General features: G+C 48.0%; 1 protein-coding gene across 2 annotated transcripts in view; it reads left to right on the top strand.

Annotated features, from left to right (window-relative positions):
• The window catches only part of CPNE4 (copine 4), a 381,982-nt gene that overhangs the window by 247,971 nt on the left and 116,764 nt on the right, over positions 1-17,247 (top strand). For both annotated transcript variants that reach the window (XM_010961247.3, XM_074372416.1), the window contains exon 3: positions 2,064-2,243. In XM_010961247.3, coding sequence (XP_010959549.1) covers positions 2,064-2,243 — 180 coding nt within the window. The remainder of the gene's footprint in view (positions 1-2,063; positions 2,244-17,247) is intronic.

Below are 17,247 nucleotides of genomic sequence, written 5' to 3'. Positions count from 1 at the left end.
GTGCCTTGAGAATCTACCTATAGGGTACTTCTCAGGGATTATTTTGAAATCCTCTACCAAAAGGCACCACATGAATGTAATTAAATCTCTTGTCATATTACTCCTGATTCTATGAATTTGGACCAAATGATGCAAAAATGCCTCCAGGTGTCAAGTGGGGGGCTTTTCTGAGGGTGAAGAGCTTGGAAAATGCCCATCTGAACGAGGCAGCCCCCAGTTGTTACCATGTGTGAATGTAGCGCCAGGTTACCAGATAATCTGATTTTTTCCCAGAGGGAGGGGGCAATAGAAATAGCACCTCTTTTATGTTAATGAAGGGAAGACTACTTTCAAGTGGGACAAATAAAACACCTCCAAGTTAGCATGAACTTGCTGACTATCAGGCTGTGACCTCTTGATTTTTACAATTAATCAAAACCATGATCTCTTATTAACTGAAAAATATTTACGCCAACACAGTAGATCTTTGCACCCACACCATCAGCCAATAACATACGCAGTCCTGCCCCCACCAGAATGAACATTTTAAAGAGTGTAAAATTCAGCTCAGGTGGAAGCTGAGTCTTCATGGGAAGAGTCCACCGTTGGTCTGAAGAAGAGCTAGTCAGCAGCGGGCTGTGGTTTGGTTTTCTGTGTGATGGACAGGGACGTCAAATTCCCCTTCTTGGCCCCACAAGGAAGAGCAGATGGTGTTCCTTCCAGGAGACCCTCCCTCACCCAGGGCCCTGCGTAGGAAGGGACAAGCCGGGAGGAAAGCACGAAATGCAGGAATCTGTCAAATCCTCTTTGCTGGATGATGTGTACAGGCATGATATGGTCAAAAATGGTTTCCTTTCATTTAATTGAGAGACTTTCCCTGTACTCTAATGAAAGCGGGGGAATGTTTTCCACAGTTTGCGCTCATGAATGACTCCGGGGAGTATCCGTTGAACAGTGTTGCCCTCTGAAAGCTGCCTGTACTCGGAGGCTCCGAGGACCTGTAAACTGGAGGGATGGGTGTCTCCTGCTGAGAAACCCTGGAGGAGCTTGGTTTACCTGTAACCTGGTCCTATAAGGCCTGGCAGACTGTAAATCGTGCTGAGTGTCCTTACCTGTAGCAGACAGAGGAGAATGTTAGTGGTGGGGGGTCCAGGCAGGAAGCAGATGGCATCCCTGGGGAGGTGCACCCGAGGGTTAGACTGCACAGCGGGGGCTCTTCTTGTGAGCATGGGCAGAGGTGCTGTGGCCACAGCAGGAATCACTCCCAGCCGGGTTGGAGGGGCCGGGGTAGGGAAGGGACTGTGTCACCAGGCCCCGGTGGAGGCTCCCTTTGTGGACGGCGTCGCTAGCGGATGGTGTGTGCAGCGGTGTGGGGACACGGCTGGGCCCTCCTTCTTCCCGCTTGCTGAGCCCCTGCCCAGTCCTCCCTGTGGTGGACTCCACCCAGACCCCAGAGGGCAGCCTCCGGGGCGCAGAGTGGAGCAGAAAGTGGCAGATGTGTGTGTAGGGGGGGTGGAGCATCCTTGTCACAGGGGCCAGGGGACTGAACCGGCTCCGTAAACATCCCGTGTAAACCCAGTGAAAGGCCCCCTGGATACCACTGGCAGTTTGCCTTCACAGCCTCGTCATTATGCTGGGGGTCATGAACTGTGACCCTCCCATCAGAGCAGGGGTGGCAAACACAGGGCATCTGCGTGGTCATCTCCCCTTCAGTGCCCATTGGACACTGGGCATTGAGGACAGATTTCTTCCTCCTGAGCCCAGACGAGCCCTCAGACCCTTTCCCACCCTAAGTTTCCAGGTACCCTCACTCTCACTCCGTCTTTGTCGTCCTGTTACTTAATGATACAGGAGGCTCCAAACCCTTAAATACAAAGCTGCAGACGGTTCTGTCTATGATTTTCCTCCTTGAAACACGGCTCTCTGAAGGTGCATCCTGAAAGACTTCCAAACTGTTCTCCTGGAGATTTGGTGGAGGACTTGTCCAGTTTGGAAGGAGACGCAGCACCGTGGGGTTAATCCCCCTGCAGAGTGATGATAATGCCCGGATAACTGACAGGGTCTTTCTCTCTCTCTCTCGGCAGGTTGACAGAACAGAGGTGATTCGCACCTGCATAAACCCGGTGTATTCAAAACTGTTCACTGTGGACTTTTACTTCGAGGAAGTGCAGCGCCTGCGGTTTGAGGTCCACGACATCAGCAGCAACCACAACGGGCTGAAGGAGGCAGACTTCCTGGGCGGCATGGAATGCACGCTGGGCCAGGTGGGTCCTAGGCCCCCTCCTCCCTCCCTCCCTGAGCCCCCCTCCCTCCCCTGCTGCTCCCCTCCCTCCCCTGTTCTTCCCCCTCCCCTGCTCCTCCCCCTCCCCTGCTCCTCCTCCTCCCTCCCCCAGTCCTTGCTCTCTTTCTCCTCTTGGTTTCATTTGCTTTAACCTGGAGCCTCTTGTGACTTCCCACACACCGTCACTTGGTTATATATAACAATGTATTTACACGACACCACAGAATCAATCATTTTCTCTTCTGAATTCCTTCTTTCTGTCAGTCACCCATTCGTGGAGCTCCTACTCTGCTCTGGTTGTGTGTGTGCTGTGAGTAAGCCACAATAAGAAAGAGAAATACCACACAATATCACTTATATGTGGAATCTAAAAAAAAATGAGACACAAATGAACTTATTTACAAAACAGAAACAGACTCACAGACATAGAAAACAATCACATGGTTACCGGGGTTGGAGGAGGAAAGGGATGGGAAGGGGTAAATTGGGAGTTTGGGATTAGCGGATACTACTATACATAAAATAGATAAACAACAAGGTCCTTCTGTACAGCACAGGGAACTACATTCAATATCTTGTAGTAACCTATAATGAAAAAGAATGTGAAAATGAATATGTGTGTGTATATGTATGACTGAAGCATTATGCTGTACACCAGAAATTGACACAACATTGTAAACTGACTATACTTTAGTTAAAAAATACATGTGTATGAGCAAAAAAACAATAAGAAAAAATAAAATATGAGGAAAAATAATATCCTGATACATTATGTTTCCATCTCCCAACTCAACTGTGAGAAGCCCACACGGAGATCTTGCTCATTCACATGTATTCCAAGCCTCTGGTGCCAAAAAAATCACCCTGGAGAGGGCTCAGTCAATACTGGTGAACGAAGAAATGCTTACTTAATCCTCACAGCAGTGATGTGGTATGGATGTCATCGTTACACCCATGTGTCAGGGGGAAACCAGAACGCGGCGAGCACTGACTTACACGGCCCCACACTGCTCAGGGGCAGATTAGACCCCAGCGAGTCGGCCGTGCCCCAAGCCCCATCATCTTGCCGTTATGACACCTCTCCTCGTTTCCTCCCCTTCCTGCGGCACCCAGAGCTTAGGTAGGTGCTGAGGGGACATGCCAATGAAGAAACAGTCCCTGTGCCCAAGACTCCCCTATATACACCCCACGTAGGGCAATTCAGGATGCCCTCTAAGCTGTAGTGGGCGGCGTATCCTGGGCTTGTGCACGGGGCAGTGAGCCTGCGGGGTGGGGAGGGCTTTCTGCTAGGTGGAATAGAGGAGCCACTGTGGGACCAAACTTTGGAAAAATTTGGGCCAGGAGTTGAAGGAGGAGGCGGAGGGAGGCCCTCTCAAGTGAAAAAGCAATGTAAACGAGGTGTTGAGGTCAAGGGGCCAGTGGTGGGAGGGCCAGCCAGTCTGAGTCAGGGTCAGACACTGAGTTACGGGAAACCAGTGCAGCTGCAACTTCAGAGCCCCTCGCTCTCCTGGACCCTTCCAAAGCTCTGTCATGTGCTTATGTGGAGTTTTGTACTTGTTCTTAAAGAAGGATTCCAAATTATATAAGCCTCCACCCCGCACAACCGGCCCTGGCCCCGTGCAGAGGGAAGGGTCTTGTTGAGGGGCAGCAAGAGTGCGTCTGCCTGGCAGAGGGACGGCGGGCATGCCTGCTGGTCTGCCCGTTCTCACCCTGCCTCGCGCCACCTGTCCCCAAGGGAGATGTGTCCCACTGAGTGCCGAGTGACAGCGTAGGGAGTGCCCTCAATTCCAGCCAAGGCAGTTGTGGGCTTCCTAGACTGTTCCTTGTCCTGTCAGCGAGAGCCAAAGCTGACTGCGGGGGTGCCGCTGAGGGGAGGCGGAACCCGGGCCGTTACCCACAGTGGAATCTCTCTCAACTTTCGAAAAGAGTTGACAGCAGATAGTCATAGGGTCCTGCCAGGTACAATGCCCTGTAAGCAGGGAGGGAAGTTAGGAAGGAAGGAAGGAAGGAAGGAAGGAAGGAAGGAAGGAAGGAAGGAAGGAAGGAAGAAAGAAAGGAAAGAAGGAAGGAAGGAAGGAAGGAAGAGATGAAAGGTGGATTTGTGATGGAGCTCTGTAATGTATAAATAAAACTAAAAGGTGATTAAAATGGCATTTTTATAGATGTAAGGGAGCCACTCTAAGATTCTCCCTCAGACAATGGGCATCCTTTCCGTGTATAAAAGTTATATTCTGTCCCAAGAAATAAATGTATTTATTTATAATGAGTTCCATTAAGAGTTGTGTGAATCAAAGATCCTTTTCACACAAAGCTCTGGTCACTTTGTCTGTGAGTGTCCCTCAACTGGTGTCTCCCACGAGGCTCATCTTCCCAACACCCAGCAGCCTCGACCCCTGTTTGGTGTCAGGCATCGTGCCAGGAGCCAGCGATAACGTGGGGGCCCCAAGAAGCTCACAGTCTGGTTGGGGATAACCATGTAAAGCAAATCACGACACAATCAATTAAACCACAGCCATTGTTGGGGAGATGCACAGAGAGGAGAGCAGACATTGGGAGGGTGGCATCAGCTGGACAAGGGCTCCGAGAAGGCTTTCTGGAGGAAGTGGCATTTACACTGTACCTGCAAGGGAGACTGAGCATGAACAGAGAGGACATACATTCCAAGCAGATGGATGTCACATGCAGAGCCTCTGGACTCAGGGAGGAGTTGGGTGTTTGGTGCAGAGCATCTCTGATTACCCAAGGCCAACTCTGAGACAGGAAGTCAAGGGGTGAAGGAAGTACCACCATGGGCGGAGAAGCGAGGTCAGAGAAGGAGGGCAGCCTGCAAGGGCATGCTGTCTGGCCAGCAAGCATGGTGGACAGCTGGAATGTCACTGGGCTGGGGACATCCTGGATGCCAGGGTCGAGGGAACACCACAGAGCGATCCCCCCCTCGGGGTGGGGGCTTTGGTGCTTGTGCATGTGCTGTTCCCACACTCTCATCAGTCATCGAGGGCTGTTCCCAGGGTGGAGACATGCACCCCCCCATCCCCTTTGCCAGACATTGTTTTAGGGGTGGCCCTGTGGGCAATTCTAATCAACGAGATCTAAGAATTTTTCTTGGAAAGATTTCCTAGCCTGAAAAGAAGAGACACACACGAAGAAGCAATTCTCGTCTGCCTGTGATTCCTGGAACCACTTCAGCCCTCGCGCAGCCAGGTGGCGGGGAAGAGCAGCCCAGGGGGAGGTCGGAGTCCTGAGAGTTGGGGGGGCAGGCCTGACATCCTGCACCTGGAACCCCCTGTCTGTGGGCTCCTCACAATGAGAGAATACTGTGTCTTGCTGCCAAAGCCCTTTGGGTGGGATTTCCCATTCCTCGAGTGAAAAGCATCAGATGGCGGGACTGCCTGGGGTGGGGTGCAGGGATCCAGGGCGGGGGGAGCAGGTATGTGGGCTTAACTTTCTTTGTCTTTCACAATGAAGACTAGACAGACGTGAGCACTGAGCGTGAGTGACCGGTGGTTCTGATGCTTTTGAAAGGGCTTCCAAACTGGTAACTTCACTTGACTTTCTTGACGTCATAGGAAGGACAGGTGTCATTACCCACATTTTATAGTTGAGAAGACTGAGAATCGGAGAGTCAATGTCTTGACAGAGCCAAGACCACAAGTCAGGAGTCTGATCTTTAATCCAGAGCTCTTTCTTCTGCCAAGATTTAGAGAAGGGTAATGCGGGGTGGCCGCCTGTCCTGAGAATTTTTTTTAACATTGTGGCCTAGAGGAAGGACAGAGCAGCGCATCAGCCATGATCCCCCGGACACACAGCTGCACCGCCAGTGAAGTGCCAGCTCTCTGGGTACCACGTACATTCCTAACAACCAGCCTCTCTTGGTATCAGCCATCTCTTAGATAGCTGCCAGTGACCTTTCCAGTTTGGGGCGGCACACTTTAGCTTAAATCAAGCAGAATGTCTCATCTCTGTGGCAATAGTGATTGGTTCTGGGAAGGTGTGCAGTGAATCAGGCATAACGAGACGTAAATGTATGCTTGCTGGAGCCTTCTGGGAAAGATCGGTGAGGCTGTGAGGTCCGCAAATGGTCCTTTTCAGGAAAAGAACCTGGAAAGGGTGATGACATGATAACGTGGGGGAAGAGGAGCAGAAGCTGACACCTCAAAAGGAAGAAGGAGAAATCAAGTGACAGTATTTGCGCACTCGGTGGAATCCTGTCTGAAGCCAGCCTTTCTTGGGAATTTCACCCAATAGCTTCCCCTTGCTGTTGGAACCACTGTTGCTGATTCTTTTCCCCCACTTGCAATGTGGAAGTTCCCATGGACCCCTCTCCCAGGCCGCAGTGGCCTCCCCACTCCCAGCTCCTGTCACCCATCTCCACTTCATTCATTTACAGCTCACTCCACATGGCCTTCAGAAGTCCATTTTTATCAGTTCGTTGAAATAATCTCTCTCTTAATTAGCATTTACGTTTGTGCATATTTATCTGATCCCCAGATTACAAGTCACTGACGCCAGAGGCCACATTCAGCACTTCTCTGTGTGTGATGCAGCATCCTGTGTTATAAATCACATGTGCTCAAGTCAAACTAGTTAACTTTGAAAATGTCAGATCAGTATGAACTTGATTTGGACACAGTAAGTTTCATTCTTTCCTTTATTCATTTTTTTCAACAAGCATTTAGCAAGTGCCCCAGATCCGCCAAATACTTTGCTGGGTACTGGAGGCACAAAGATGAAAAAGACAGGGGCCCGGCCCCAGAAGAGCTTATAATTAGCTGGGAGACACAGACCAGTAAATAAATAATCAAAATGCATATTACTGAGTGCTACGGTGAGCTGCATTCTGCTACAGGGGAAAGGCTTTCCCCCGCCTGGAGGGAGTCGAGTTCTCACAAGAAAGGTTTCTCACTCTGTCCTGAACCTCAAGGAGTGAATAGGGATTCACCAGCAGAGAAGAGATACGAGGGCTCTCTGGGCAGAATGAGTGGCACGCGGAAGCACAGCAGCGTGAGGACAGGGAATTCCCAGTGACTTAGCAGACAGGACGGTCCAGTGAGATGGGAGAAGGGTAGAGGAGGCTGGACAGCAGCGGGGAGCTGACCGTGGTATTCTCCTGAGCCTTTCTCTAGTGTCTGGCGAGTTTGGACTTGATGCATTGAAGCCCCTGTGGGTTTCAACGAGGGGAAGGCCAAGGTTGAATGTGCGTATGAGAAAGACCGCTTTGGCATCCCTATAAATGGTGGGTGGGAGGGGACGGATGTGGAGGCGGGGAATCCAGGTAGGACGCTGTTACTGTAACAGGAAGGCGATGAGGAGGCAGTGGTGGTGGTCATTGAGGAGAGGGGCCCCGAGGGAGTCCGTCCAAGAGCAGAATCAGGACTGGGAGAGGGCAGGGGTTCGCTGGTTTCGAGCTCAGTTCACCGGAGGGGAATCAGACTGAGGAGCGGGATGGGGGTAGAATGGGATGCTGGCATGTTGAGCTGAGGGTGTCTGGAGAATCCAGAGGAGACCGCCACCTGGGGGCCTGCCCACGTGGGTCTGAAGATGGTGCAGGTTTGGGAGCTGACTCCCTGCAGGTGGTAGCTAGTAGCACAAAGCTACGAGATCCCTCAAAGAAGGATGTTTTATTTTTATTTGAGGAAGGAAATTCATTGTACATGCCACATATGAACAAATCATAAAGGATTTTTTTAAAAACCACTGCATAAATAAGAACATTTCCATTTTTTCAGATAAAAGTGTGAACTTGATGTCTTGAAATCAGCCTCCTTGGTTGGGTGTTTCCTGTGTATAGAGTGATATTCCAGGGCAGACCTCCTTTACCCTCCTAGTCCACAGGTGGTGACCCTGTGGCGTAGATGGGGGTTTTTCTTGTTTTTCCAAATTGTTCTTCTCTCTGGTACGATCAAGCAAAAAGAAAGTCACTAATGTTATCCTTCCTCATAACCTCGTTGGCAAGAGAAGACTCCTTTTCCTTGCACTGTTGAGTCCGTCAGGGGATGGCTGGACGCGGAAGTTGGAGGAATGGCGGGGTCAGCGTCCGAGGTGCTGGTCTATGATGCTCAGGTGTACACACTGCGGAGCTGGGGTCTAGAGTCAAGCCAAGCTCAGCTGCTCTCTGGCTTGTATCCAGAAGCCAGATCCTGCAGCCCTTTAATCCCCAGTCTCCTCATTTGCAAAACAGAGACAAGAATAGTGAGGAAATACATATCAGATGCTCAGCAGAAAGAGCGCACAGGGTCTGGGAGCTGTTGATGAGGAGGAAACCTAGGAATTGCTGGGAAGAACAGACCCTTGTTGGGATCAACCTTGTTTCCGAAGTGAATGTAGAAGAAAAAAGGGTGAAAACGTTGTGACAGAGCCCACGTGCTGGGCAGTTAGTGAAACTGAACTTATAATAAAAATACTTCCTGAGTTTGTTGCATTGTTCCTTTAGTCAGAGAACTCAGTGTGTGTGTAACATGCACTCTTACCAGACTCTTTTTTTTTTAGTAAAAATGGTTTCAGGTAGGATCTCTGAAGTGCTTTGCGGTAGGTGTTCGGTTCCTATCTCCCACAGCTGAAGCCCAATGGGAAAGACACACCCAGGCAGAAAGTGGCGCGTTTCAGAGCCTGTCTCCTCAGGGTGGGCTGTCGCCAGGCCCTTGCTCTGTCCATCCGAGTTGGTCGCATTCTCACACTTCAATGCGGAGCAGCCAGACTCGTGGTCTTTAGGAAGGGAAAACAGCAGCCCTCAGCATGCTCAAAACTGGCGCGGGCCGCGAAGTTGGGTGCCAGCACGGCAAGCGACTTAGCGCTGAGCAGTGATGCCAAGTGCAGGTCCCCGCACTCCGGGAGCACCCAAGGCAGCGCTGCGTGTTCCCGCAGATGGCCGAGGGGGCGGGTCCCAGAGACCCGGGTGCTCCTGCTGGGCGAGCGTGGGGACCACCCTGGGGTTTCTAGAGGCTGAGAGGAGACCGGCGCTAAACCCCTCCTGCTGCACCCAACAGAGGGCATGGCCAGGAGAGCCATGAGCCTCACTCTCTCCAAGAGCAAGCGGGGCGCGGTCCTCTCTGCCCCTGCTCATAGCGCACTCATTCTTCCGCAGGTCTTCCGCTCAGTCGTGCGCGGGTGCAGTGCACAGTGCGTTGGCGAGAACAGAAGCAGCCCACAGAGCAGCGAGCTTTCTCCCATTCACTTTCTTTTTGCAGCTTAAAAAATTATTTTATTATTCATAGTTCATGACTTTGTGGGTCAGGAGTTTAGGCAAGGCTCAACTATATAGCACCCACCAAGAACACTTAAAGACTTTCCAGTTTTTAATTATTTTGGTTAAGTTCTATATCTGGATGTAACTCTCTTCTCAGATACATGATTTGCAAATATTTTCTACCATTTTGGGGTTGTCTTTTCATTCTTGTGTATCCTTTGAAGCACGAATGTTTTAATTTTGAGGAGGTCCAGTTTATCTCTTTTTTTCCTTTGGTTGCTATTTTTTGGTGTCAGGTAAGACTTTGCCTAACCCAAGGTCTCATAGGTTTACTCCTTTACTTTCTTCTAAGAATTTAATAGTTTAGGCTGTTGCATTTAGGTCTGTGTTCTATTTGGAATGCATTTTTGTATATAGCATAAGATGCACCAGTTACTTTTTTACTTGCTAATTTAATCAATTCTTTTAATTCCCTACTTTGCTTATTTTCTGAACTGTTGTTCACTCACTCACCATTAAAACTCTCTGCCTATGGCTTCTTTTTTTTTCTTTTTAAACACCTTTATTATGGTATGGTTCCTGCACAGTAAACTACACATATTTCAGATGTACAATTTGACAAATTTTGCTAAGTGTATACACCATGAAACCACCACCACAACCCATTCACTTTATTTCCCAGCCACTGGGCTTGGCCCTCGCCATACCTCAGCTCTTTTAATCAACACAGCATCCCTGGGAGGTAGGCATGCCCACATCCCTTTCTACATTTGAGGAGGCTGGGACTGAATGAAGCCAGGTAGCTTATTCAAGGTCACAGAGCTGGTCAGTGGTGGAGCCAGAACTTGGGGACAGATCTCTTTGGCTTCTAAGCTCTTCATGGTCTTTTCCACGTACTCTAATAGCTTATCACTAATGAGTATAAATTAGGATGCCGTGCCTATTCATGCAAATCCAGGTTGGAGTTTACCTTTCTGTGTGTGTGTGTGTGTGTGTGTGTGTGTGTGTTTTAAGTTTGTTTGTTTGTCTTGTACAAAGCTGGTAGAGAAAACATAGGAATCCTCTTGGGAAAAAAATAGCTTTGGTTATCTTTCCTCAATGTTTGCATCTTGAATTCACTTTACATATAACATGGCTTCTACAATTAAAAAAATAAATGAATATAACATGGCTTCTTAAAAAGTACCAGTGTGTTAACCTCCCCAAACCAGAACCTTACAAATTCAGTTCCCGGAAGGTGTTCCCTCCTGGCCTTTCACTCTCAGCCATGTTGAGCGAACCCATTATCCAAATTCGGTGATTGCCTTGGGTTCTATCATTACTTTCCTCGCAGGCATTTTCTGTCCTCCTTGGCTTGGAGGGCAGTTACACTGTGTGAAGACCTCCTCTCTTCACTGTCACGTGTCTGCCCTTTAGTGGCTGTTTTCCCCCAAAGGTCACAGAACTTCTGTTAGAACCAAGAGCCTCCTACTTCCTGTCATCATAAATGAGCAGGGAAATCTGTTGTGACCCCTCAAAGGGGCCCAAAACCCTCTGGGGGGCTCTGACTCTATTCATGAGAACGGAATCAGGTCCCATCTCCTCATGGAGCAGAGGTTCTCAAACTTGAACTTGTCAGAGCCACCTGGAGGCTTATTACAACATGCAGTGTGGGCCCCACCCCCAGAGTGTCTGATTCAGAAGATTTAGTGAGAAGACAGGTAATTTGCTTTTTGACTTCCCAGGTGACGAAGGCACTGCTGGTCAGGGCCACACTTGGCGAACCACTCCCCCAGAACCCTGGGAGAGGAATGCTAGTGAATCTTGGACCCTGTATCACTAGTTTTAACTAATGTTTGGGGCAATTATCTGGAGACATTAAGTGGGACAAAGAAAACATCTGGAGAGCAGGGGGAAAAATTGCTTTGTAAAGTTTGCAGTCCTCCAAAGAACCATGTACATGCCTTAGAGTGTCTGTTCTCGGTGAAGATCTTGATTTCTAAAGTTTGTTTCTCCTTCCACTAAACACAGTTGAACTGACCTGTTATCCAGACTTTGGTTCCCTTCATGCCGCAGGTGAGTGTTAGGATTACCTCAGCCACAAGGACCCCTGGAGGATTGTAGACCACAAGCTGTCCATGATCAGTGGCCCTTTGGTCTCAGGCTGGAATGGACCCGATCGGTGGGCACTGCGGGTGTGATGGTGCAGAAAGTGTTATCCTGACGGAAAGTAGAGCCCCCAGAGTGAGATTCCCAAGGCTGGTACTTTGTTGCTTAACATCCAATATCCTCATGGCAGAAAATGGACAGCCCGAGGAAGTCAAATTCACATATCACAGCAGGCAGCTCATTTTCTTTCTGCTTCTCACATGGAAAGCTTTCCCTAAGTTTGCAGGATTACTGCCAGTGGAAACCACCTGAGTGATGAATGATGCCTTCAATAAAGACCATCAGCTCAGCTCCCAGCCCCGCTGAGAATTCCTGGGCAGCAGTCTTCCTCCCGGCTGACAGTTCTGTTCACGGGCAATCGCTGGTGAACCCTCCAAGAAGGATAAAATTAATTCTTGCCTTTTTCTTTGCTGTCTTTGTCGGGCAAGTAATCTCCTTACTTTCAAATCCTAGGAAAATCCCTCTGCCTTCTCTAGAGTCTCCTTTTGTACCTTTAAAATCTCTTCTTTGGTGCCTGAGCCTGGCATCGTGAGCCCTGGGGTCTGGATCTGGCACCAGGTACCCATGTGATCTCGGGCAGCGACCTAGTGACCTCTTCTCCAGAGGGACGGTTTGTCTGGAGTCATCTCTAAGTTCCTTCCAGTTCTGGTAGTCAGTGATGCTCCTTCATCTCGCTCCTTTCCCTTGTCTCTGAGAGTGAGGGCACCCTTGCCCCTTGGAGGATGCTCTGTGCCCACCTCGCTCCCCTCCCCAACCCCGCTGGGCTTGTCCAGGGCTTTCATCTAGCCACAGACTGTACGCCCGCCTCTGTGCTCCCTTCCTCCCAGCAGAGTGTTATACTTAATTTCAAAGAGAGTTTTCAAAAGATACAGTTAGTGGCAATTAAAATGGGCCTGTGTTAGACCCAGAAAACAAATTTATGGTTACCAGGGGAAAAGGGGGTGAGAAAGGATAAGTTGGGAGTTCCAGAACTGCAGGCACTAACTACTATATATAAAATAGATAAACAACAAGGTTCTACTATATAGCACAGGGAACTACATTCAATATCTTGCAATAACCTGTAATGAAAAAGAATAGGAAAAGGAATGTATGTATGTATATGTATGACTGAAACATGATGCTGTACACCAGAAATTGACATGTTGTAACTGACTATACTTTAATAAAAAAGAATGCAAAAAATAAAATAAAGTAGGCTTATGTTTACAAGCCCTGTTCCATATACATTCACAGGACCTGAAGCTGGGTGAGAAGTTTCGAGTACTGACATGTCACTGCAAAAAAGCAGCTCTCGGTGTCTGTCCTGGTCCCACCTCTTTCAGGCAGGCTGGCCCACCCCAGCAGGGTGCCCTGGGCCTGTCTCCCCGTTCAGGGAGCCATCGGAGCCAGCCAGGTTGAAGGCAGCTTCTGGGACCTCTGCCCGACCTCCCATTTTTGCCTGTGGCCAACCAGCCTTCATGCCAGCCCCTCTTTCACCAACTCAGCACTACGGGCTATAAAAACCCACCCTGAGCCAGTCCTCGGGGTGTCTGCCCATTCTCTCGCCACCATCGGGTCCTTGCATTTCTCTGCAGCCATTCCTGTTGTACCTTCTCAATTATCAGTGTCCTGAGTGCTTAAACAAAACTGCCCTGGGCTTATCTCAGCCCTGAGGCATGAGACACCGCAGCCCCATGACCCAAATCATCCACCAGCCAAGTAGCCAAATGGCTGAAGTCCAACCCAAAAGTCACTTCATCAACTAATCCAGTAGCCCCAAGATGAATTCTCCACCCAGTATTCTTATTTACCAAAAATAAGTTTTTTGAAATATATTTATAAATTTTACAACCACTATTTTAAAACTTGAGACAACTTCTGCATTTTTTTTTTTTTAGTTTGGCCGCTTATGAGATTTAGTTACTGAGTTATGGTTATCATAAATTGGTACTTTTCTGAGCCTCAAATGTAGCCGTAGGAAGAGTAAGCTCTTCTTTGTCTTCTGTCTCGAAGGTGGGAAAGATGTTACTAGCTCTTAAAGTCCTCACTTCTTCATAGGCCAAAGGACCAGGAGGATGTATTTTTAAATGACAACCTTGATGATGATTAGACTGTGGGAGTATGGGTGATTTTTAGCATCACCTCCATGTGTTTCTGTGTTTTCTAAAAGGAATGTTTATCACCTCTATAGTCAGGAAAGAAATACAGTAACGGTTTGTAAAAAACATAATTTTTAATGAGTTTCTGTGAATGTTTTAATGACTTGGTGCATGCCTGCATCCTGACTTGAAAGAACTCAAATTCACGTTGAAGAATCTGACACCCAGTATTGTATTGGTCTTAAATTTTGAAGAACTTTAAAACGTGTAACGACCATCTAATTTGGGGAATAATTGGGGTATCTGCTGAGGCTGTGCTTTCTGTTAGGTGTTTGAGAAAGCACCTTGCAGATGCTGCAGGTGGAGCCTTGCCTCCCCCAACTCCCCCCAGGGAGGCGGGTTTGCTTGGGTACTAGGATTCTGACCTTTCGTAATACTGCTTTTGATTACAGAAGAGACCCTGGAGGGCTCGGAGCACGAATAACCAATAAGTCAGGGAAACTTCTCTGGAACTGCCGAGAGGGTCTGAGAGTCCCCCAAAGCCCAGATTCTCCAGTTCAAGCCTAATTTGAGAAAGAGAATGTTTTTATTTTGAATTAAGCTAATAAAGTTTTAGGGGAAAAAAAAAATAACTGCCTGGGTCACACAATCATTCCCAGGAGTCTTGGCTTCAGATTCAAGGGCAAAATGAGCTGAGTATTAATTCATTAACTGTTGTGGACAGAATGCGAGCCCTGTGGCTCCTCTGTCCACCAGGGCATGTAGGAGAGGCCCAAGGGGGCTGATTGCAGGGCTTCTGCCCTTCCTGGTGTCTGCCTGCCAGGAGGCCGAGGTCTGCACACAACCCCAAGCCAGTTAGCAAAAACGAAAGAGTGCAAGTCCTTCAAACCTCTCTCTCCCCAGTGAGACTTCCACCAGGAAAACTATTACAGGAAACTTGCAGGCAGGATCCCAGTGGAATCAGAAAAGCTTGAAATGGGGAAGAAGACAAAATCTTTGCTGAGTTCAGCCAGACCGGGGCAGGAGTCAGTCCTCTGGTGCTACCGGCCTCTACTTAAATACTTCCCAGGACGAGGAGCTCATCCTTGCATGTGAGATGTCCTGATCAAGACAGAGTAACATGAACTCCGTTTGCCTCCAGCCACCCTGCTTTACACCCCTTGTCATGGTTCAGTTACAAGTGTCCCTATTGGGACAGTATATTTTACGGTCCCTTGGTGATAGTAAATCATGTTTATAGCTAACATTTCCCAAGTGCTGATCATGTACCAGGCATTCGTGGGCTCAGTGCCATCCTCATCCTCATCTTCATCACCAGACCAGGCTCCACGACTCCCACATGCCAGAGCAGCAGCGGGCATTTGGATTCAACTTCAGAGCACGAAGCTCTTCCTCCCTTGCCCCTAAGCTGCACTCCCTTTGGGCTTCCGTTTCATAGAGTTAATAAGAGAAAGATCTGTATCCCTTTACAAATCTCCCAATTCCCCGCCCCCTGCCCCTGACTTTCCCCTAAGTGCTCAGTTGAAGGGAGGAGAATGATGTTTGGGGGCCTTGCTGTGTCCCAGGTACTGTGTTACCTGAGGCCAGTATCTGGGCCTACTTAATAGGCCAGGAGCTTGGCTCTGAGGGCTCACCTAATTCATCTGCAGCCATGCTGACAGCAAGTGGTGGGGCTAAAATTCAAGCTAAACTGACCTGATTTCAATACCTGCTCTCCCATGAAACCACGTTGCCCACTGGCTGCATTCAGTTTCTACAACCCTTTGCAGATGAGAAAAACTCCGATGCTGTCACTGCAAACTGCTCCCAGAGCTCAACATGGAAGTGACCTTTTCCATGAGTTGATAAGTTGACTCCTGGGTCTTTCTCAGGAAGGCCTGTGACAGCCACAGGGTGGTCTGAGCAACTTACAGAATTCAGGCCTCGTTCTTCCTTGGACATGGACCTACTACTTGTGGGCCAGTTAAGGATAATAATCCAATAAAGTAACTAATAATATAGTCACTCACTTATTCATCCTATCAGTGAATAACACACTTAATGATGGCCATTCTGACTGGTATGCGGTGATGCCTTATTGTAGTTTTTAATTTTTAATTTGTTTTTGGTTGAAGTATAGTCGATTTACAATGTTATGTTAATTTCTGGTGTACAGCATAGATTTTAGCTGTGTGTATGTGTCTTCCTTTTCATATTCTTTTTCGTTAGAGGTATTGAATATAGTTTAGTTCCCTGTGCTCTACAGTAGGTCCTTGTTGTTTATCTATCCTCACTGGAGTTTTGATTTTTATTTTTCTAATGATTAGCGACATTGAGCATCTTTTCACGTGCCTATTGGCCATTTGTATGCCTTCCTTGGAGAAATGCGTATTTAGGTCTTCTGCCCATTTTTGGATTGGGTTGTTTGTGTTTTTGTTATTGAGCTGCATGAACTGTTTGCGTAGTCTGGAAGTTAAGCCCTTATTTGTTGGATCGTTTGCAAATATTTTCTCCCAGTCCCTAGATTGTCTTTTCATTTTACTTATGGTTTCCTTTGCTGTGCAAAAGCTAGTAAGTTTGATTATGTCCCATTTGTTTACTTTTGCTTTTTTTTATTGAGTTATAGTCAGTTTACAACATTGTGTCAGTTTCCAGTGTAGAGCACAATTTTTCAGTCATACATGACCATACATACGTTCATTGTCACATACTTTTTCACCGTGAGCTACCACAAGATCTTGTATATATTTTATTTCTGTTGCCTTGGGAGACTTACCTAGGAAAAGTTCAGTACGATTTATGTCAGAGTATGTTTTGCTCATGTTTTCTTCTAGGAGGTTTATCGTGTCTTGTCTTATAATTAAGTCTTTCAGCCACTTTGAGTTCATTTTTGTGTGTGGTGTGAGGGAGTGTTCTGACTTCATGATTTACATGCAGCTGTCCAGCTTTCCCTACACCATTTGCTGAAGAGATTGTCTTTTCTCCATTGTATATTCTTGCCTCTTTTGTTGAAGATTAATTGACTGTAGGTGTGTGGGTTTATTGCTGGACAATACAGTTCTTTTTTAAATAACCGGTTGGTCACTTCTACATGCTTTTTGTTACTTGCTTTTTTCGCATAAAAATATTTCAGGAACACCTTTCCGTGTTATTGCTCGTACGTCTACATCGTCTGTTTTGAGGGCTACATGGTATTCCATGACAGCAGGAATCACGTAAGGTGTCCCCTTCTGTGGACATGAAGGCTGTTTCCGGTTTTCCGCAATTACAGACAACACTTTAAGCGTCATAGTATACATATCTTCATGCTCTCAGATACTGATTTTTTTAGAATATGTTAGTAACAGTGGAATATTTGGGCACCCATTTTAAGGTTCTTCATACCCGTTGCCAGGTATCCATGTAAAAACATCGTAGCAACTTCCCCTGCCCTGCACACAGGTACCCTCTTTCCTGCATCCTCAGTAACTCCTCCCACTTTCACTCTTGTTCCTGTTGAAGCTCCCATCAGCACACAGAAAAGTAGGCAGCCCCTGCCCTGGACTGGATGCCCCCACAGAGCATGGCCCCAGCCTGAGTGGGGAGGATGCAGCCCG

This window comes from Camelus bactrianus, chromosome 1, assembly GCF_048773025.1.
Source record: "Camelus bactrianus isolate YW-2024 breed Bactrian camel chromosome 1, ASM4877302v1, whole genome shotgun sequence".
In the NCBI taxonomy this organism is placed as follows: Eukaryota; Metazoa; Chordata; class Mammalia; order Artiodactyla; family Camelidae; genus Camelus; species Camelus bactrianus.
Note: the sequence above shows the minus strand (reverse complement) of the source record. Positions and strands in the feature narration are given on the sequence as shown.